Source organism: Hemiscyllium ocellatum, chromosome 18 (genome assembly GCF_020745735.1).
Source record: "Hemiscyllium ocellatum isolate sHemOce1 chromosome 18, sHemOce1.pat.X.cur, whole genome shotgun sequence".
Taxonomy (NCBI): Eukaryota; Metazoa; Chordata; class Chondrichthyes; order Orectolobiformes; family Hemiscylliidae; genus Hemiscyllium; species Hemiscyllium ocellatum.
In genome coordinates, this window is record NC_083418.1 from 10,534,991 (window position 1) to 10,558,587 (window position 23,597).

At 46.5% G+C, this 23,597-nt stretch overlaps 1 protein-coding gene and 1 non-coding gene across 2 annotated transcripts in view; one reads left to right on the top strand and one right to left on the bottom strand.

Moving 5' to 3' along the window:
* Positions 1 to 8,440, top strand: part of agbl2 (AGBL carboxypeptidase 2) — a 53,798-nt gene extending 45,358 nt beyond the window's left edge. Inside the window, exons 12-16 of the mRNA XM_060839162.1 lie at positions 2,790 to 2,891; positions 3,791 to 3,874; positions 5,056 to 5,157; positions 5,709 to 5,772; positions 8,289 to 8,440. Coding sequence (XP_060695145.1) covers positions 2,790 to 2,891; positions 3,791 to 3,874; positions 5,056 to 5,157; positions 5,709 to 5,772; positions 8,289 to 8,440 — 504 coding nt within the window. The remainder of the gene's footprint in view (positions 1 to 2,789; positions 2,892 to 3,790; positions 3,875 to 5,055; positions 5,158 to 5,708; positions 5,773 to 8,288) is intronic.
* Positions 8,441 to 21,220: 12,780 nt separating this feature from the next.
* On the bottom strand, positions 21,221 to 21,325 carry LOC132824552 (U6 spliceosomal RNA). Its single transcript, XR_009645676.1, has one exon. It is a non-coding gene; the product is annotated as a U6 spliceosomal RNA (small nuclear RNA).
* Between the last annotated feature and the right edge of the window lie 2,272 nt (positions 21,326 to 23,597).

Genomic DNA, 23,597 nt, shown 5'->3' on the forward strand with positions numbered 1-23,597 from the left:
TAGGCAAGTCTAATTCTAGAGCAAATTATACAATGAACAGAAGAGCCTTGGGAAAAGTTGATGAGCAGAGAGATCTGGGAGTGCAGGTCCATTGTACCCTGAAGGTTGCTGCACAGGTGGATAGGGTGGTCAAGAAGGCATATAGTATGCTAGCCTTCATCGGACGGGGTATTGAGTATAAGAGCTGGCAGGTCATGTTAAAATTGTACAAGACATTGGTTTGGCCGCATTTAGAATACTGTACAGTTCTGGGCGCCACATTACCAAAAGGATGTGGACGCTTTGGAGAGATAGCAGTGAAGGTTTACGAGGATGTTGCCTGGTATGGAAGGTACTAGCTATGAAGAAAGGTTGAGTGGGTTAGGATTGTTTTCATTAGAAACAAGGAGATTGAGGGTGGACTTGATTGAAGTCTACAAAATCATGAAGGGTATAGACAGGGTGGATAGAGATAAGCTTTTCCCCAGGGTGAAGGATTCAATAATGAGAGGTCTCACTTTCAAGGTGAGAGGTGAAAAGTTTAAGGGCGATATGCGCGGCAAGTACTTAACACAGAGGGTGGGAGGTGCCTGGAACGCGTTGCCAGCAGAGGTAGTAGAGGCAGGCATGGCAGATTCATTTAAGGTGCATCTGGACAGATGCATGGGTAGGTGGGGAGCAAAGGGATACAATTCCTTAGGAATTGGGCGACAGATTTAGACCGTGGATTTGGATCGGCTCAGGCTTGGAGGGCCGAAGGGCCTGTTCCTGGGCTTTAAATTTTCTTTGTTCTTCTTTCTTTTGTCAGTCAGTCAATCCTCTATCTATGCCAGTGCAATGCACCTAACACTGAGGGCTCTTACCTTAGCAGACTCCTGTGCGACACCTTCTCTAAAGCCTTGTGGAAATCCAAATAGATCACGCCCATTGACTCGCCTTTGTCCAACTTGCTCATCACCTCCTTAAAGAATTCTGACAAATTTGTTAGGCATGGCTTCCCCTTGATGAAACTGTGCTGATTCAGCTCCATTATTCCATGTATTTTCAAATGTTCTGCAATCTCATCCTTAATAATGGATCCCTGTAATAATATCACTGTGATTTTCCAAGTGACCATGCAGTGTCTAGCAATCCAGAACACTCCCACAAGTACCTCCTGGTGCCCCCCCTAAAATCTCTAAGTGCCCACCAAAGACCCCCCAGTGACCTCCAAATACGTCTCTGTGCCCCAATCCTCCCACACATCCATCTCAATACCCCTGCAATCCTTCCTCTCCGACCCAACACCCACACATCCACCTCAAAACACACCCCTTACACACACTCCTGTCACCCCCAACCCACTCACCTACACACACACACACACACAGACCCGCATGCATGCACACACACAGACACGCGCACACACACACACACACACAGGCAGACACAGACATACACACAGACATGCACACGTACACATACAGACAGACAGACACACACACACAGACAGACAGACACGCACAAACACACAGAGACAGACAGACAGACACACAGACGCGCGCGCACACACACAGACACACACACACAGATAGGAACACACACAGACACACACACTCCTCTCATTGTGGGTTCCCAAATTGTGTCATACACACCTGGATTGGGAGGGCCAGGTGTGTATTCAGAGACTATTACAAGTGAGCTCTGGCTGTTTTCAGCTAGCGAGGTCCTGACTACTGGAATCAAGGCTGCAGGGGTCAGTGAGGAGAGAGAGGTGGGGTGTCTAGCGAACAGTCTCTATGTCTGTACAAGGGTTAGGTTTGGATGTTGTTTATTGATGGATCTACATTCCGAAGTCCGAAAGGAACAAAGCGTAGAAGGTACTGAGAGGCAGTTGCCATAGTTACATAGTGTAACAGCTATGGCGCCAAGGAGTCAGCCATTTTAAACTGAGGGGAGTAGAAATGTCTTCACTCAGAGTGTTGGGAATCTTTCAAAAGCTTTACCCCAGAAAGCTGTGGATTTTTACTTTGCGATGATATTCAATGCTGACTTATAGGTTTTCAATAGGAAGGGATTATAACGATGTGGCTTCTTTCCTCTCAAACCTGCCCCTTTACAGGTCTGAGAATTGCACAGGCTTGCCTGTGGAGAATTGTTGTACGGTCCTCTCCCAGACACCTGGTCAGCAGCTGGGTTTGAGTGCAATGGAACCTCTGCCAGCAGGTGGCAGCGGTGAGCCAGGGCAGGTGGAACCACTGGAATGGACTCTGTTATATTCTGGATCAGTGGTGCTGGAAGAGCACAGCAGTTCAGGCAGCATCCGAGGAGCAGCGAAATCGACGTTTCGGGCAAAAGCCCTTCATCAGGAATCAAGGCAGAGAGCCTGAAGGGTGGCGAGATAAGCTAGAGGAGGGTGGGGGTGGGGAGAAAGGAGCATAGAGTAAAGAATTCCTCAGTCCAATGTCACTCAAATGGTCATTCCCTGAACACATGAACTAAATGCCAGTGGAATAAAGAATCCCTGCTTCATGACTTTAGGGCCACTCGTGTGTTCACATTACATGTAACTCCTCCTTCTGAATCTTTTCCCTTTGTAAGTCTGAAAATTGTGCAGGGTTATGTGGGGAGGATTGTAGTAATAGTGATAGTAATGGGAGTAGCCCCTGAGTCTGTCTGTCCTGGGATTGGAATGTGCGAACAGGCGCTGACAACAGAGTTGGCAAGCTAATTCGGGTGTCCTGGCACACTGTGGTATGTTCTCCAGCCAGGCCAACCAGCACCTAGAGCACACAGTGACACTGCATCTTGCCTCTGCTTCCTTCACTCAGTCACAGCAGAAAAAGAAACGGCTGAGGACCAGAAAGGAGAGAAACAAACTGCGGCAGTTCCTCAGTGGGCCAGGCCTGCCTGCTCGCATCAAGCATCAGACAGTGAGTGATCATCAACTGGGACAGTGTCAGTGCAGACACCCAGCGGGGGCATAGGGGCTGGGACAGCTCTCACACTCTTCACATGGTCATTGGAGCCAGTCAGTGCAAGAGGTCACAGTCTGGGAGGACATGACGGACGGACAGAGTGATGTTACACTGGGAATCGAAGATGTCATGGGGAGTGGGTAACATTACATTGGGAAGTGAGTGATTTTACTGGGGGGGAGAGTGAGTGTCATTATGGGAAGGGAGGTGAGTGTTGTTTTGAGGGGAAGTGTGTGACTTTAAGGTGGGGGGGGTGGTGTTGTGAAGAGTGGGCGACTTTGCATGACGTGGTCAGTATGTTACAAGAGGAGAGGGTGAGTCTCTCATTCACTCTCTCTCTCTCGCTCTCTCTCTCTCTCTCTCTGTTCCCCATTCCCTCTGTCTCTCACTCCCCACCCTCCTCCTCTGTCCCCCTCCCCCACTCTCCCTGCCTCTCCCCCCCCTCACACTTCCTATCTCACCCCATCCCTCTCACTTCCTCTCTCTCTCTCCCTCTTCCCTCTCTCCCCTTCTGCCTCTCCATCCCCCTTGCCCTTTCTCATTTTCCCACATATGTTCCTTTCTCACCTCCCTGACACAACCCCTTCACCCCCCCCCCCCAACCTCTCCTCTCTTCTCTTTCACCCACATTCTCACTCCCTTTCTCTTTTTTCACTACCTTCCTCTCTCTGGATCTCCCTCTCCCTATTTTTGTTGTCTTTCTCTCCTTTTCTGTCTCCCTGTTTCTGTCTATCTCTCTCACTCTCCATCTCTCTTACCCTCACACTCCATCTCTCTCTATTTTTCTCTCCCTCCCTCACACACTCGCACTTTGTCCCTTTCTCAGTCTCTCTCGCTCTCTCTCTCCTGCACAGGCTCCATGCGAAGCTAGTTCCAAGCAGAGTAAAAAGCAGGGAGGCGCCATTCGGAGTGAGCAGCCACAGAAGGCAGTTTTGAAGGTAGGTGTTAGTACTGGCTGCAGGAAGAACTAATGTCTGGACGCTGCGTGCCCTGATCTTGGGTGTCCCCCTGACTCCACCATGCAGGTCATTGGCTGGGGTGAGGGGCTGGGTGAAGCACTGAGGGTGCAGTGTGAGGGAGGGGCTGGAGAGTGTGACAGTGGGCTACGTAGGGGCTGGAGGAAGAGAGAACACTGTGTCCTCAGCCAGCCCTAGGCTCAGTGGGAGAGTGAATACACTCAGCTGTTTCTCACAGAATGGTGAAGGCGGTGTGGAGAGGATTTGGTAGTCGATCAGCCTCAGGGGAGCTGAGGCAGACTCCTGGGGTCTGGGCCTATATAGGGCTTGTGTGGGAGGGGAGGATGTTTCAGGGGGTGAAGGCATTGGGCTCCATGGATAAACGACAGAAAGATAACAGAGTGTGAGGAGTCAGGGGGCTAAGAGGCTGGTTGGGGAACGGGCTGATGGGGAAGATGACTAAGGATGGAGGGCATGAGGGCGGTGTGAGGACGGCAGGAGAAGGGGGGAGGAAATGACAAACACAGGAGAGAGGGGAGGCTGAAGGAAAGGAGGACCGAGAGAGGAGAGAGGGAAGGAGGGAAGAAGGTCACGAGGACAGGCAGCAAGATGAAAGGAGGGAGGAATGGAGGGAGCTGATGGAGAAAAGACAGGAAATATGGAGGGAGGGCAAGCTCCCTGAGATGTGGGTTGAGGGATAGAAGACAGGAGGGTCAGAGCTGACACGGGAATGAGGGGCAGAGTTCGGGAGGCAAAGCCACCTCAGAGTCTGGTCTTGGCTGGTTGTCAGGATGGTGGAGCCGGGCAGCTACTGAGCGTCAACCTGCCAAAGGAGAGGGGCAGGAGACTGGGTGCACTGTGGTCTATTTAACCATCTCTCACTGGGGTAGGGGACAGTGGCTTGTGGCTAATAGGGGGACAGGATGTACTGGGACCAACCTCACAGCATTGCAGTGTACACAGGAGGAGAGGTGACAGGGATGACGTGAGTGACGACTGAGTAACAATGTCTCACTTGACAAAATGAGCAAGTGCTGGCATTGGGAGCTCGGTGTGGAGGATGGACCTCCCTGAGGTGAGGGGACAGGGAATTGGGAGTGTCTCCTCACTCTGTTTTACTGACTTGCTGATCCCTGTTTTCCTGTGTTGTTTGCTGTCTCCAGCTCCAGTCTCGATTCCGGGAGCAGATTCCACCAGCACAGCCCTGGATTCCCCATCCCATCAGTACACTGTCTGTCGTCTGTGCTGTCAACAGTAAGGAAAAGGTGACTGCTCCAGGTTACTGCCACTTCACCTGATCTCGCTGTCCTGCTCTCTCAATCGATGTTTATTCCAGACTCTGGTGTCTAATCTATTAGAATCATAGCTAATATGGTGTCTGGACTAGTACTGAGCCATTCTAGAAGCTTCCACACCCATGCGGGGGAATTGACTGACTTGTATTTGTTACGTTGACCTTTAAACCCTCGTTTTGAACAAAAGTGTAACACTTTGAATTCATAGCTGCCAGCAGCCATCCACTTAAAGGGAATATGTAAAATATGCAGGGTGTTCCTGTCCTTTCCAGCCTGATGACTTATTAACATTTAAAACACAAGCAACATCATAAAATGTTGATGATTTGAGAATATTTGCATAGGTGTTTGCTTTGTGTGAAGTTTGCACTTTACAGCAGTAATGATAATAGGGTGACTAGCACTGAGAGTTCCATAAAATCCAGAGATTGCAATAGGCACTATATCAATGTAACTCCTTTCCCTGCTGCTGGACGTTATAGCTGCATCTTCCTTTGACGCCTCTTTGTCTCCATTTGCAGGCTGCATTGTTCGATGCGGTCAACTATCGTTGGGGACTGAGCTCCACTCCGGGACAGAAATACGGTACGGTTTGTGAGTCATACTTCCTGAAGTAAAGGGGACAATCTCTCATTGAAGTAACTGATTCCTGGGAAAGTGCTGGGATATAAGCTTGCTCCTCACCTGCTGTAGGAATTAAGTACTCATTCAGGGACCACTGGAGATTAAAGTCATTTTCAACGGCGGTACAGAGTATCAGAACCCAGCACTCCCTGATACACAGCCCCAGGTTAGATACAGAGTAAACTCTATCTACCCTGTCCCTATCAAACATTCTGAGGACAGGCAGCACAGGGTTGGATACAATGTAAAGCTAACTCTACTTTTTTTAAACAGAAATTCGTCATGGCAGGGATAGTACAGGGTTCTGATAGAATAGAATCCCAACAGTGTGGAAGCAGGCCATTTGGCCCATCAAGACCGTGGGTGGCACGGTGGCACAGTGGTTAGCGTTGCTGCCTCACAGCGCCAGAAACCCGGGTTCAATTCCAGCCACGGTTGACTGTGTGGAGTTTGCACATTTTCCCCGTGTCTGCGTGGATTTCCTCTGGGTGCTCCGGTTTCCTCCCACAGTCCAAAGATGTGCAGGTCAGGTGAATTGGCCATGCTAAATTGTTAGGTGAAGGGGTAAATGTAGGGTATGGGTGGGTTGCGCTTTGGCGGGTCGGTGTGGACTTGTTGGGCCGAAGGGCCTGTTTCCACACTGTAAGTAATCCAAGACCCTCTGAAGAGCATCCCACCCAGACACACTCCACAGCCCTAACCCTATAACTCTACATTTCCCATGGCTAATCCATCTATCCTACACTTTATTGGACACAATGAGCAATTTAGCATGGCCAGTCCACTAACTGACCCTTGACAACGGGTCAGTTAGACTCAAAACGTCAGCTCTTTTCTCTCCTTACAGATGCTGCCAGACCTGCTGAGATTTTCCAGCATTTTCTCTTTTGGTTCCACCTAACTGAACATCTCTTTGGATTGTGGGAGGAAACTGGAGCACCCAGAGGAAACCCACGTAGACACGGGGAGAATGTGCAAACTCCACACAGTCAGTCACCTGAGACTGGATTCGAACCCGAGTCCCTGACGCTGTGAGGCAGCAGCGCCAACCACTGAACCACTGTCACCCCAGGAGTCAAGCTTTCATGCTGAGCACCCTTCAATCAATTCTTCTATTTGCAGAAATCAGCAGATTTCAGACACAGCTCCTTGTTAGAAAATGTTACTTTTCATCAACCTGCCTGACATGGTGTGACAGGAGAGCGTAACGGAGTTTTCTCAGGATGGGCTGGAGAGTTTCAAGTATGAAGAGAGATTGGAAAAACTGGGGTGTTTTATTTGGAGCAGAACAGACTGAGAGGGGACGTGATGGAGATTTATAAAATTAGGAGGAGTATAAACAGAAAGAAACTTGTCCCTTTGATGAAAGGATCAATGGCCTGGAGGCATAGATTTAAGATAAGGGCTAAAGGTTTTAAAGGCAATGTGAAGGAAAACTTTTCACTCAGAGGGAAGTGGATATCTGGAAATCACTGCTTGTAAGGATGGTAGACACAGAAACCCTCATTACATTTAAGAAATATTTAGATGTGCACTTGTGAAACCAAGGCATACAAAGCTATAGGCCATATGCTGGAAAATAGGATTAGATTAGTCAGGTGGTTGTTTTTGGCTAACACGGATATGATGGGTCGAAGGCCCTTTTCTTGTGTTATCGATGATTTTATGACTTCCGAGGCAGGTGGGACTTTCAGAAGATGTTTGATAAAGTTACCACTCATTAGATGACTTAATAACATTAGAGTCCAAGGCGTTGGGGGTGAAGTCGCAATATCCTCTCAGAGATGGCTGGTGATAGTTTAACTTGAGGGTCATCAGGCCCCCGGCAAGGGGAAAGGTTAAGAGGGTAATCTTAGCCAGTGTGAGAATTGACTCTGTGCTGTTGGCGTCTCTCTGCAAACCTGGCTGTTCAACCAACCGATTTCATTTTATTTTATTTATTTATTATCACGTACCTAAGTACAGTGAAAAGCTTTGTTTACAAGCAGCACAGGCAGATCGTAGTAAGCAAGGACATAAGATTATAGGGTGAAAAAACACTTAGATACAAGGTTACCTTGCACAGGGCGTGCGCTGGGAAAGGATTATTTGAAGTGAGAGAGTCTATTCATCAGTCTGATAATGGGCAGGAACACACGAACCTGCTGATGGGGGTGTATTCGCCTCCTTTCTGTCTGAAGTCAATGATCGGTTCTTTAGTTTGACGCTGAGAGGTTGTTCTCATTGCACTACGTGACCAAGCCCCCTCTCTCCTTTCTGCATTCTGACTCATCATTGTTATTTATCCATCCTACCACGGTGGTGTTATCAGCAAACTTGTCGACAGCATTCACTCGGAATTTGGCAGCACTGTTATGGGTGTACAGGGAGTCCAGTAAGGGGCTGAGGTCACACCCTTGGTCACTTCAGTGTTGAGGGTTATCATGGAGGAGCTGCTGTTGTCTACCTTTACTGATTGTGGTCCATGGGACACAAAGCTAAAGATCCCGTTGCAGAGGGCAGAGCCAACGTCAAAGTGTCGAAGTTTCGAGATCAGTCTGGAGGGGGTAATGATTTTGAAGGCGGAGCTGTATTCGATGAGCAGGAGTCTGACATAGGTGTCCTTGTTGTTCAGATGTTCCCGGGATGAGTGCAGGGTGGGGGAATGGTGTCCACCCTGGACCTGTTACATCGGTCGGCAAATTGTAAGGCTGGGAGACTAGAGTTGATGTAGGCCATGACCAGCCTCTTGAAGCACTTCATGATTATTGAGGTCAGAGCCACTGGATGGTAGTCATTAAGGCACATTGCAGGTGCTTCCTTAGGTACTGAGGTGACGGTGGTCTTCTTGGAGCAGGGGAGTCTTCGGCTTGTAGGAGGGAGAGGTTGAACACCTCAGCCAGTTGGTCCACACAGCATCTAAGTGCTCACTTGTGGACTCTATCCGGGCCTGTCGCTTTCCTTGGGTTTTATCCTAGGAAGACCAAGCTGATGTCTGCAGCAGTGACATTGGGCACAGGTGCATCCGGGGCAGGTGACATTATGCCACTGGAATTCTGCTCAAACTGAGCATAGAAAGCATTGAGCGCATCAGGGAGGAATGCGTCTTTTCTGCTATCTTTCTACTTCATGTTGTATCCCATAATGTTGCTTAGGCTTTGCCACAGATGGCAGGATTCGATTAGGTTGGTTTGCGCCTCTCAAGTGGTCTGGTACTGTTTCCTTGCATTTCTGATGTCTTTGCGGTCATATCTGGAAATCTTCTTTTTTAGATTAGATTAGATTACTTACAGTGTGGAAACAGGCCCTTCAGCCCAACAAGTCCACACTGACCCGCCGAAGCGCAACCCACCCACACCCCTTTACCTAACACTATGGGCAATTTAGCATGGCCAATTCACCTGACCCGCACATCTTTGGACTGTGGGAGGAAACCGGAGCACCTGGAGGAAACCCACGCAGACACGGGGAGAATGTGCAAACTCCACACAGAGTCGCCTGAGGCGGGAATTGAACCCGGGTCTCTGGTGCTGTGGGGCAGCAGTGCTAACCACTGTGCCACCGTGCCGCCCACAACATGTCCTTGATATGTATATAGGTCTGTGTCATCCGACTTAAATGCTGCATATCTGGTCTTCAGCAGAAAGTGGATTTCATAGTTTGTCCAAGGTTTACAGTTGGGGAACACTCGGATTGACGCGTGCACAGTCTTCCACGTGTCTGCTAATGAAGGTGGTGGCGTACTCATCTAGGTTTTCCCCTGAGTACTTGAATATGTACTCCAACAATCCCAGAGATGGTCTGACGTACCGACATTGCACTTCTTTTTGTGAAAGGCCCTTCCATTTCGGCTTCTGCCTGTAAGCTGGGAGGAGGAACACAGTGCTGTGATCTGCTTTTCTAAATTGTGGGTGGGGGATGGAATGGTGGATGTCTTTGATGGTTGTGTAGCAGAGCTCCAGGATGTTCGGTCCTCTGACAGGACAGGAGATGTGTTGATGGTGCTTTTGCAGCACCCTGTTGAGGTTAGCTTGGTTGAAGTTGCTGGCAACAATGAATAGGCCCTTGGGGAACTTGGTCTCTAGAGTGTTTGTGATGGTGTAACTTTTGTCCAGGGCACTCTTCACATCTACATGGGGTGGTATGTAGACTATTGTCAGGATAGCGGAGGTAAATCCGTGCGGCAGATAGTAGGGACGGCCGCTGTACGGTATTTTAGGTCTGGGGAGCAATGGATAGACAGGATCACTACGTCTGAGCACCAAGAGGCGTTGGCCAAGAAGCATATCCCACTGACCTTCGCTTTACCAGAGAACGCCATGCGTTCCATGCAGGTGTATGGAGAACCCATTAGTTTGTAGGATGCAGTCAGGAATGACAGGTGAGTCAAGTCTCCATGAAGCAGAGCATATGACAATCCCTCAGTTCCTACTCAGTCTTGAATTGAGCTGTTTGATCCATATTAGATTAGATTCCCTACAGTGTGGAATCCCTTTGGCCCAATCAGTCCGCACCGACCCTCCTAAAAGAAATCCACCCAGACTCATTTCCCCCTGACTAATGCACCTAACTCTATGGGCAATTTAGCACGGCCAATTCACCTAATCTGCACATCTTTGGACAGTGGGAGGAAACCGGAGCACCCGGAGGCAACCCCCACAGACACAGGGAGATTGTGCGAACTCCACACACTCAGTCACCCAAGGCTGGAATTGAACCTGGGACCCTGGTGCTGTGAGGCAGCAGTGCTAACCACTGAGCCACCGTGCCACCCAATTTGCATAGATTAAGAATAGACTAACTATTAAAAGACAGAGAGTTGGGTTTGGGGGGCATTTTCAGAATGGTTTCTTGTAACTAGCGAGGTGCCACAAGGCCCCGGCCCCTCAGTGCTCCGGCTAGTCTGCTTTACAGTATACGTGTGATTGACTTGGATGAAGAGAGTGAATGTAGTATTGCCAAGTTTGCAGATGGCACAGAAATAGCTGGGAAAGAAGTGGAGATACAAAGGATAAAGACAGGTTGAGTTAGTGGACCAATATTTAATAAAAAGAATATAACGTGGGGAAATGTGAGGTTATACACTTTGGCAGGAAGCATGGAGGAACTGAATGTTATTTGAATGAAGAAATAGTGCGGAAAGTTGCAGAACAGTGGGATTTGGGAGTCCTCATGCACAAATCTCAAAAAATCTAGCATCCAAATTCAGGGGTCAATGGGGAAGGCAAATGGAATGTTGGCCTTTATTTCACAGGGAATATAAATGTAGGGAGGTTTTGCCGAAACTATACAGGGCACCAGTCAGACCACAGCTAGAACACTGTGAACAATTTTGGGTCCTGAAAGATTTACTGGCATTGGAGGCATTCCAGAGGAGGTTCAGTAGAGCAGTTGGAGGGACTGTCTTATGAGGAGAGGTTGAGTAAGTTGGGCCTGTACTCATTGGAATATAGAAGAATGAGAGGCGACTTTATTCTAACATTAAGATGCTTTCTCTTGTGGGAGAGTCAAGGACCACAGGGAATAACCTCAGAATAAAGAGTTACATGTTTAGGACAGAGCTGAAGAGAAAGTTTATTCTCTGAGGGTTGTGAATCTGTGAACGATTTTATCACAGAGGGATGCTGAGGGTGAGTATTAAGTGCATTCGAGGCTAGGAGAGACAGAGTTTTAATCAGTAAGGGAATCAAGAATTATGTGGAAAACAATTCCGTGGAAAGTGGAGTTGAGGATGATCAGATCAGCCATGATCTCATTGATTGGTGGAGCAGGCTGGCTGGGCTGCTCTTACATCTTATGTGACATAAACTGTAGATACATAGTCAGTTCTCTACCAGGCCGCAGGGTAACTGTGTCCCTGTCTCTCTCGATCTCAGACCAGTTCACATGGGACACTGACTGCACTGACTGCCGATTGGCCACCAGGAGCCCTCAGAGGCGATCTTCGTTCACACGCCACGTCCTCCCAGTCAGCATCGTGGAGCGACAGCAACCTCAGGAGCCCACCCCCCCTCTCAAACAGCACCCAGCTCCTTTTGATGACAAGCTGGAGTGCAGAGATACGTTGGCCCAGAGCCTGACCCCATACAGCTGGAAGCTAGGTGAGGTGCTGCTTTGTTTAACAGCTAATGCCGGGGACAGTTGTAATGTTGAACAGGTAAGGTGTACATGGTCAAGGCATTTGACTAACTGGGTAGGAGTCTGCTCATAGTGCGCTGTCTAATGTCCTCTTTGCTGGAAAGGTGTTCGTGGAGTTGGTCTAAGTGTGCCTCCAGCAGCAGAAGTCTCACCCAGAGCAAAACACAGCTGAAAGATGGTGATGAGGTTGGGCTGGTTCATTTGAGAAACTAAGGCTGAAGAAGATCTTGACACAAATGTTTGGAACTCCAGAGGTTGCGTTTGTGGAATGGTGGATATTGCATTCAGATGAAACAGTCCGCCAACAGTCAGCTCTCACAGAGAGGGACTGACTTAGGAGCAGAAATTTGACCTTTGAGCTCACTGAGCCTGTTCTGCCATTCAATCATGGCTGATAGGTTTCTCAGCCCCAATCACCCGCTTTCTCCCCGTGATCTGTGATCCCCTTGACAATCAAGAACCTACTTATCTCTGTCTTAAGTATACTCAATGAGCTGGCCTTCTGTGACAGTGAATTCCATAAATTCACTGCTCTCTGGCAGAAGATGCTTTTCCTCATTTCTATTCTAAAGGATCTTCCCTTTACTCTGAGGCTGTGCCCAGAGGTCCTAGTCTCTCCTGCTAATCAAAACATCTTCCCAATGTCGATTCTGTCCAGGCTGTTCAATGTTCTGTAAGTTTCAACCAGATACACCCATTCCTTCTAAATTCCATTGAGTATGGACCCAGAGACCTCAAACATTCCTCATATGTTAGGCCTTTCACTCCTGGGATCATTCTCGTCAACCTCCTCTGGACCCACTCCAGGGTCACTACATCCTTTCCTGAGGGATAGGGCCAAAATGACTCTCAACTTATAGAATCACTAACATTACAGGCGTTAATTATTTGGCTAAAAGTGAATCAAAGCCCAGAATGTGTATTTGATGGATGTGGAGAGAGATGTTATCGAGAGCACTGTCTCTCGAGCGGGACTCTGTCAGAGAATGAGAGAAGCAGCCCATAGGAGTAATCGGGCAGAAGATGATATTTGAGCTGTGGAAATAAAGGTCAGAGATTCACAATGTAGCCTGATCATTGATAAGCTGCTAAAGTGTTTGTTGTTGTAGAAACCTCGAACTCTCCTTCCCTTCAACGGAATGAGAGTGAACCGAGTGAGTGAATCCAGTAACAGTGTTCCAATAAAAACTGAAAGAACTATGGATGCTGGAGATCAGAAATAAGAATCAGAAATTGTTGGAAAAGCTCAACAGGTCTGGCATCATCTATGGAGAGAAATCAGAGTTAACGTTTCGGGTCCAGCAACCCTTCTTCCAAATGGGGAACAGTGTAAAGTGCAGATAGTTTCGGTTTCAATCTGACAACACGTACTGTTACTTTGAACCATGCTAAAGTATATTCTAGGTGACAAGCTCAGCAGTAATTTTATGGCTCTCTCTATAGCACAGGCTAGACAATACTGTGTTCTGCTCACCTTATGAATTAGTGTTTAAACACATTCATAGAATCATAGAGTTAGAGAGAAGTACAGCACAGAAACAGATCCTTTGCTCCAACACGTCCATGCCGACTCATATCCCAACCTAATCTAATCCCATTTGCCAGCACTTGACCCATAATCACTCCTTATTCATATACCCATCCAGATACCTTTTAAATGTTGAAATTGTAACAGCCTCCATTGCTTCCTCTAGCAGCCCATTGCACACATGTACCACCTTCTGCATGAAAAAGTTGCCCCTTAGATCACTTTTATATCTTTCCCCTCTCACCCTGAACCTATGCCCTCTAGTTCTAGACTCCCCCTACACCAGAGAAAAGACTTTGTCTATTTATCGTATCCATACCCCTCATGATTTTGTAAACTTCTATAAGGTCACCCCTCAGCCTCCGACGCTCCAGGGAAAACAGCCCCATCTTATTCAACCTCTCCCTGTAGCTCAAATCCTCCAACCCTGGCAACACCCTTGTAAATCTTTTCTGAACCCTTTCATGTCTTACAACATCCTTCCGATAGGAAGGAGACCAGAATTGCATGCAATATCGAAAAGTGGCCTAACCAATGACCTGTACAGCCGCAACATGACCTCCTAACTCCTATACTCAATAATCTGATGAATAAAGGAAAGCATACCAAACCCCTTCTTCACTATCCTATCTACCTGCGACTCCACTTTCAAGGAACTATAAGCCTACACTCTAAGGTATCTTTCTTCAGCAACACTCCCCAGGACCTTACCATTAAGTGTATTAGTCCTGCTCTGATTTGCTTTTCCAAAATGCAGCACCTCGCATTTACCTAAATTAAATTCTATCTGTCACTTCTCAGCCCATTGGGCCATCTGATCACAATCCCATTGTAATCTGAGGTAACCTTCTTCACTGTCCACTACACCTCCAAATTTGGTGTCATCTTCAAACTTACTATATCTCACATCGAAATCATTGATATAAATGATGAAAAGTAGAGGACCCAGCACTGATCCTTGTGGCATTGCACTGGTCACAGACCTCCAGTCTGAATAACAACCCTCCACCACCACTCTCTATCTTCTACCTTTGAATCAGTTCTGTATCCAAATTGCTTTTTCTCCCTGTATTCCATGAGATCTAACCTTGCTAATCAGTCTCCCATGGGGAACCTTGTCAAATACCTTAGTAGTCCATATAGATCATGTCTACCACTCTGTCCTCCTCAATCCACTTTGTTACTTCTTCAAAAGACTCAATCAAGATTGTGAGACATGATTTCCCACGCACAAAGCCATGTTGACTATCCCTAATCAGTCCCTGCCTTTCCAAATGCATCTAAATCCTGTCCCTCAGGACTCCCTCTGACAATTTGCCCACCACCAATGTCAGGCTCACCGGTCTATAATTCCCTGGCTTTTCCTTACCACCCCTCTTAAACAGTGGCACCACGTTTGCCAACCTTCAGTTGCCCGGCACCTCACCTGTGACTATCAATGATACGAATATCTCAGTAAGAGGCGCAGCAATCACTTCCCTAGCTTTCCACAGAGTTGTAGGGTACATGCCCGAAACGTCAAATTTCCTGCTCCTTGGATGCTGCCTGACCTGCTGCACTTTTCCAGCAACACATTTTCAGCTCTGATCTCCAGCATCTCCTCACTTTCTCCTTTTGAAAATTCTTGCCTTATATCTTCAAAATTGGCCTTTCTCCAATTTAGAACTTCAAGTTTTAGATCTGGTCTATCCTTTTCCATCACGATTTTAAAACTAATAGAATTATGGTCACTGGCTCCAAAATGCTCCCCCACTGACACCTGCCCTGCCTTACTTCCCAAGAGTAGGTCAGGTTTTGCACCTTCTCTAGTCGGTATATCCACATACTGAATCAGAAAAATAACTTAACCAATTCCTCTCCATCTAAACCAGTAACCACCCTATTATTCTTACAGACAACTGAGATCTCCTTACAAATTTGTTTCTCAATTTCCCGCTGACTATTAGGGGGTCTATAATATACTCCCAATAATGTGATCATCCCTTTCTTACTTCTCAGTTCCACCCAAATAACTTCCCTGGATGTATTCCCAGGAATATTGGACAAAGTTTTGTTTGTTTAAGCCTGATCTCTGTGGCAAAATATGAAAGAAGAGAAATTGAGTCCTGAAATGGGAGCTTGAAACAGATAGAGTTGTGTGCTGGTCAGAGGGTCATGATGAGGTGGGGGAGGGGATGAGTTGAAGGTGGTGATTGAAGTTGCTGTGAAAAGACCAGCTACAGTCACACACCCAGTGAAGACCAGAGAGAGACTCTGTCAAAGTCACCTTGATCACTTGGCGAAAGAGGAAATCTGACAAAGGGAGAACAGAGAAGCTCTCTGACCATCCAAAATCCAGCCACAACCTAAAGGGAAATTCAGAAAGAAAGTGAAAACTGTCTGGTATTACAGACCTAGTCAGGGTCTTTGGTTAAAATAAAATCAATGTCACAGTCCCAATGGCTAAGCAGATTGGGTAGTTAAAAGATATTGAGAGAGCAGAGTCAAGTTCATGGGAATAACAGGTAATACTTGGATAGAAACCAAATAAGTTAATTGAGTATACGTAGCAGAGAAGAAGAAAAACACTATTTCCTTTTTTGTTTATGTTTACTCTGGCAATATCAATCATAATATGCTTCAGTTGTGATTATAGTAACAGCTAGTTTGCATCCCAACCTGTTGAATTTAAGGCACGGTTAATGTTGGCTTAGTCCTATCATATTCTGGGAAATTACATACTTTTTCACATTTTAATGTGCATGTTTTTCTTTAAGTGGGGAGGCGCTGTAGTGTACAGTCCTCTCTGCTGCTGTTTTCTTCACTGAGAAATGAAAGTTATTCAAGAATAGCAGCTGATGACTGAGCAAGTGCTAGTTCTACTCAGTGCGGTATACAACACTACTCATCCATTCATTCTCCTGCCATAGACTGGGACTCTACAACTACATATCTGGAGAGATACAAATCAAGATGAAGGTTCACTGATTCTCAAAGGAAAACCAAGTAAATGTTCAAAATTCTCTTCCATCGTAAATGCGCAAAAATGGCAATGATGTGTAACCTTTTCTCATTCCCCAGGTGGTTTGTCCTTGACCTGTTCTTCCTCCACGTCTGCAATAAATTCCCAACGGTAGGTATCTGTACGTAGATAATGTACAGACACACGGACACTTTCATCCTCATTATCAAATTCCTTGATGGCCTTACAGCGCGGTGATCTCCTCATGCCTGAAAACTGTGCTACTGCAGTGCTGGTGTCCTCTACAATCTGTAGTGTTTCGTAAATTGTGTGGTGGATTCTGAACCCTTAAGGCTACCGATACAGGAGCGTACGAGCAGAGGCAGTTTACTGGGAGGACATAATAAGGGTTTGAATTTAAACCAGTCCCTTGCTGAAGACAGAACAGTTTCTGTCCCAAGAACTTCACTGTGACTGTTAGGGTGAAAAATAAGCAACATGGCCATCAGATATGAAACCTCCAGAAGCTGTTTTAGACCAGAGGGTTAGACACACCACAGCCATTCAGAGATTAGCACAAGTTCCTCTGCAGTTTGAGTAACAGGCATGTTTGCACAATCTATAGAAATTAGATCACTTACAGTGTGGAAACAGGCCCTTCGGCCCAACAAGTCCACACCGACCCGCCAAAGCACAACCCACCCATACCCCTACATTTACCCCTTACCTAACACTACTGGCAATTTAGCATGGCCAATTCACCTGACCTTTGGACTGTGGGAGGAAACCGGAGCACCCGGAGGAAACCCACGCAGACACGGGGAGAACGTGCAAACTCCACACAGTCAGTCGCCTGAGGCGGGAATTGAACCCGGGTCTCTGGCGCTGTGAGGCAGCAGCGCTAACCACTGTGCCACCGTGCCGCCCTATATACACTGATGTTACAATGAGTGAGGGGGTGGGGGGAACTGTCCCGGAGATGAGACACTGGGCTGAGGTCGGGGTGGGGAAGGCACTGTCCAGACTGTATCCCAGGGTGAGTTGGTTGGTGCAGTGGGAGCTCACTGTGGGAGTAGGGGATCAGTATGGAGGTGGAGGGTTGGGAATGGGTATGGGGTCGGGAGCTTGCTGAGGGGTGGGGACACGGACTCACTGTTGGGGTGCAAGGACTCAGTGTGCGTTGGGGTCCTCTGGCTAGTGTTCCTTTTAGTGTGTAATGTTCCTTAGCCATGACTTTGTCCCTGTGCAGACCACAAAGTACATGGTTGACCTCAAAATCGAGATCTCTGAGATCTATCAGCCGGCCGACTTGTCGATCTGCAGCTCCTCAGCTGGGGGATACACACAATGTGGGAGTTCGAGCACTTCCAAATGCACTGGCTAATAGCTCTAGAGTAATACAGATGCCTGACATCAAACGCAAGTCAGAATTGTCTCCAGAATCAGGTACTGTGACTGACTGAAGCAGAGAGAGCTCAGCTTCAGGAGCAACGGGACTCAGTTAATTACGGGATTGGGAAGTACAGAGCATCAACCAGAGAGTGGGCTACACTAGACCTGGTCTTGTCCAACTAGGTATGATTAATTACTGACCATTTGTGAAAATGCCCTAGGTAGCAGTGACCATAACATAATTGAATTTTGCATAATGTTTAAAGGGCAGAAATGTTGGTCTGAGGCTAATATTGTAAATTTAAAATAGGACAGTTATGAGAGCATGAAAGCAGAACTCACAAAAGTAAACTGACAATTTAGGCTAATGGATAGATCAATACCTTGAAAAGTGTGAAAATAGATAAGTCCTCTGGGCTAGATGGGATTTATTCTAGGACTCTCTGGGAAGCCAAGGAGGAGATTGCAAAGCCTTTGACTTTGACTTTTATGTCAACATTGTCTACAGGAATAGTGCCAGAAGACTGGAGGATGACAAATGTCCCCTTGTTCAAGAAGGGGAGTAAAGACAACCCTGGTAATTATAGACCTGTGAGCCTCACTTCGGTTGTAGGTAAAGTGTTGGAAAAGATTATAGAAGATAGGATTTATAATCATCTAGAAAGGAAGAAGATGATTAGGAATACTCAACACAGTTTTGTGATGGGTAGGTCGTGCCTCACAAACTGTATTGAGTTCTTTGAGAAGGTGACCAAACAGGTGGATGAGGGTAAAGCAGTTGATGTTGTGCATATGGATTTCAGGAAGGCGCTTGATAAGGTTCCCCACAGTAGGCTACTGCACAAAATACGAAGGCATGGGATTGAGGGTGACTTGGCGGTTTGGATCTGAAATTGGCTAGCTGAAAGAAGACAGAGGGTGGTGGTTGATGGGAAATGTTCACCCTGGAGTTCAGTTACTAGTGGTGTTCCACAAGGATCTATTTTGGTTTCACTGCTGTTTGTCATTTTAATAAATGACCTGGATGAGGGTGTAGAAGGATGGGTCCATATATTTGCAGATGACACTCAGGTTGGTGGAGTTGTAGATAGTGCTGAAGGCTGTTGTAGGTTACAGTGGGATGTAGATGAGCTGTAGAGCTGGACTGAGAGGTGGCAAATAGAGTTTAATGCGGAACAGTGTGCGGTGATTCACTTTGGAAGAAGCAACAGGAATACATAGTACTGGGCTAACGGGAAGATTGTTGGTAGTGTAGATGAACAGAGAGATCTTGGTATCCATGTGCATAAATTGCTGAAAGTCAGGTTGATAGGGTTGTGAGGAAGACATGGTGTTTTGGCTTTTATTGATAGAGAGATTGTGTTTCAGAGCCATGAGGTCATGTCACAGCTGTATAAAACTCTTGTGTGGCCACACTTGGAGTATTGTGTGCACTTCTGGTCACAACATTATGGGAAGGATGTGAAAACTTTGGAAAAGGTGCAGAGGAGATTTACTAGGATGTTGCCTGGTATGGGAGGATGGTCTTATGAGGAAGGGTTGAGGGACTTGAGGCTGTTTTTGTGAGAAAGTAGAAGATTGAGAGGTGACTTAATTGAGATATATAAGATAATCAGAGGATGGACAGTGAGAGTCTTGGGATGCAATAGTTGGGCAAAGGTAGGGGGTGATGGTGATAGGTCAGTGTGAAGTGTGGAGTGGACAGATGGGAAGGATGATGGACAGGTAGATCAGGTCAAGAGGACGGATCTGAGTTGGGGCTTGGATCTGGGCTGGGATGGGGAGAGGGGAGATTTGGTAACTGGTGTATTCAGTGTTCGTGCTATGTGGTTGTAGGATCCCAAGGTTAGAGGGTGCTGGTGGAGAAAAGGTATTGGTAGTTCAGATTATGTGATCAGAATGTGAGAATGGCAGAGAACTACCAGATTTGAAAGGACAGTAACTGGGATGGAGAGGGGTTGGGTGGGGGGTCGCAGAGGGGAGAGGACATGACAACAGAACATAACGCGCTAAAAGAAAGGGAAGAATTGGGAGTTGGTTCACTTAAAGGTGTTGAACTCAGTATTAAGTCCAGAAGGCTGTAAGGTGCCTTGTCTGAAGATGAGATGTTGTTCCTCCAGTTTATGCTGTGATTCACCAGAGCACTGCAGCATGTTGGGGACAGACTCGTGGGCATGTGAGCAGGAAGCTGTGTTAAACTGACCGGCTAGAGAATGATGTTTCCTCTTATGGGACAATCTAGAACTACAGGTTCTTGTTTAAAAATTAGGAGGTGTCCATTTAATATAGAGATGAGGAAACTATTTTTTTCTCTAAGAGTCTTTGGAATTCCCTTCCTCAGATTGCAGTGGATGCAGAATCTTTAAATATTTTTAAGGCTGAGCTAGATAGATTATTGATTACCAAGAAGATGTACCATTATTGGGGGAATCACAGGAATGTAGAATTGAGGTTAAAATCAGATCAGCCATGGTCTTATTGAATAGGAGAGCAAAGCCAAGGGGCTGAGTATTAGACTCTTGTTCCTTGTTTGTATGGTGAGGTATGCACAGAAAACTTATTCTTTTTAAAAGGGTTTATTTTTCACAGCTGTAGAACAGTAATCAGATGTTACATTTTACCTTTTGAATCTCGTTCTAGCTACAGATTACCTCCGATCTGAGGAGACGTCCTGGCTAGCAGACAGCACTGAGCCACAGATGATGAGTGTGATAACAGAGGTAGCCTCCAGGTCGGTGAACAAATCAAATGATTACCGTGCTCCCTATTACATGGCTTTTTTCCCTGCACAGTCCAGGCTATTGTGCAAGTTTGGTGCCAGGGATTCTTTCCTGTCGTCCCTCGCATTGTTATGATGTTCAGTTCAGAAGCCCTGCCGAGTCATTTACAAACATGGGTGACCATTTTCGTTTGAGCAATCTTCCACCCAGACAGGCCTGAGGGGCATCTCTGTGAGATGGTTCCCAGCCCTCCTAGTTGTTCCTGAAACTGGGTTTAGTGGTTGCAGTTATTGAGCTGGGTATGTTCCTTCCCTCGTGACACATCTGACCATCAGACATCGGTGCAGAAATTAGGCCAGTAGGCCAATCGAGTCTGCTCCACCATTCAATCATGGCTGATAGGTTTCTTTTTTAAATGAGAAATTAGGTTAGTGTGGAAACAGGTCCTTTAGTCCAATAAGTCCACACTGACCCTCTGAAGAGTAACCCACCCAGACCCATTTCCCTCTGACTAATGCACCTAACACTATAGGGCAATTTAGAATGGCCAATTCCCTCTAACCTGCATATCTTTGGACTGTGGGAGGAAACTGGAGCACCCAGAGAAAACCCACGCAGACACGGGGAGAACGTGCAAACTCCACGCAGACAATTGCCCGAGGCTGGGATTGAACCTGCGACCCTGCTGCTGTGCTAACCACTGAGCCACCGTGCCACCCCTAACGCTTCAAGAATTTGGGTGGCATCCTTGCTTTTAGGGGCCATGCTAATCTTCTCTGGATCGTTCCAATTTTAGTATATGTGCTGCCAAAGCGAGCTTTCAACCCCATTTTCACGCTTTCTCCCCGTAATCTTTGATCTCCTTGCCAATCAAGAACCCGTCTATCTCTGTTTTAAACATACTCAATGACCTGGCCTCCACAGCCTTCTGTGGCAAGGAATTCCACAGATTCACCAGACTGTGGCTAAAGAAGTTTCTCCTTATCTCCATTCTAAAGGGTCTTCCCTTTACTCTAAGGCTGTGCCCTCGGGTCCTCTTCTCTCCTGTTAATGGAAACATCTTCCCAACATCCACTCTGTTTAGGTCATTCAGTATTCTGAAAGTTTCAATCAGATCCCCACTTATCCTTCTAAACTCGATCGAGTGTAGTCCCACAGTGCTCAAATGTTCCTCTCATATGTTTAGCCTTTCATTCCTGGGATCATTCTCGTGAACCTCCTCTGGACCCACTCCAGGGCCAATACATCTTTCCTGAGGAAGGGGACCCAAAATTGCTCACAATACTCTAAATGTGGTCTGACCAGAGCCTTACAAAGCCTCAGAAGTACATCCCTGTTTTTATATTCTAGTCCTCTCAAAATGAATGACAACGTTGTATTTGCCATCTTAACTACTGACTCAAACTGCAACTAGACCTTAAGAGAAACCTGGACTCGGGCTCCCAAGTCCTCCCTTTGTACTTCAGATTTCTAAATTTTCTCCCTATTTAGAAAATAGTCCATACCTCTATTCTTCCTACCAAAGTGCATGATCTCACACTTTCCCACAATGTATTTCATCTGCCACTTCTTTGCCCACTCTCCTAACTTGTCTAAACCTTTCTGCAGCTTACCCACCTCCTCAATCCTACTTGCCTCTTCACCTGTCTTTGTATTATCTGTCAACTTAGCCGGAATGCCTTCAGTTCCTTCATCCAGATCGTAAGGTGAAAAGCTGTAGTCCTAACTGTTGTGATGCGGAGGTCAAACCCCTCTCCTAATTAAAACTAACATCTCAGAAAAGCTCGGTCACCTCATAATCTGTTAAGTGTGAATGAATGAAAGAAAACGAATGACTTCCACTGTTTAAAGAATAAAAAACAATTTATTTTCCTAACTCTTAACAGTGAACACTAAACAAAAGCTATGAACAAACCTGAGCCCCCTTTCTTTAACTAATCACAATCTGACCCCAACTCTATTAAAACGCTGCTCCAATAACACAATTATTAAACATTAAATCAACTTAATCTCTCAAAGTCCATACAGTCTCTTAAGCTGTCTTCCTTTTGCTCTTCTGAATCTGTTGCTTCCTTCTGTCTTTCCAAATCGAGTGTTTTCTCCCTGGGTCGTCTTCTGAGATTTTTATTTTTCACTGTGAGTGCCTTTGTATAAAATTTCTTGGTACCTTTAAAAGTTGGTGTCTTCTGAGAGATTTCTTTGAGAACATTGAGATATTTATTTGGTTGGATGGCAGTTGGTTCTGACTAATTTTCAAAATACCCTTCCTTTTTACACCCCCTAAACTCGTACCCTCTCTTTGGTCTGATGTTGTGAACACAATCAAATTCAAATTCAATTGGTTTCAATTTAAATTAATTGGTTAAATTCAAATGCGTTGCCTTAACTTCAAACCACAACCCCAAGCTGATTGTCACATATTATCAATTCTCAGCCCCCCCTGCAGCTGTCAGCTCATCACAGACACGTGCTGTCACAATCTCTCAGCTCAGAAAAGGTACCTCCCTCTTAAAGCAACCATACACTCTTTCGACTTCACAACACTACACTGAGCCTTGTGGAACACCACTAGTTACCAGCTTCCATCCTGAGAAGGACCGTTTTATCCTCACACTCTGCCAGACAATGCTAACTATGCCTTGCCTCCAATACCACGGGCCCCTATCTTATTCAGCAGTCTCCTATGCAGCACTCTATCATAGGCCTTCTGGAAGTCCAGATAGATAACATCCATTGGCTCTCCTTGGTCTAACCTACTTGTTATCTCCTCAAAGAATTCTAACGGATTTCTCAGACACAACCTCCCCTTAATGAAACCATGCTGACTTTGCCCGAATTTACCGTGCACTTTCAAGTATTCAGAGATCTCATCCTTCACAATGAACTCCAAAATCTTACCAACTTCTGAGGTCAGGCTCATGGGCCTATAATTTTGTGTCTTTTGCCTTGCTCCCTTCTTAAACGGGGGATTACATTAGCCATTTTCCAGTCCTCTGGACCCTTCCTGACTCCAGTGATACCTGAAAGATCACTACTAGAACCTCCACAATCTCTTCAGCTATCGTCTTCAGAACTCTAGGGTGTAGCC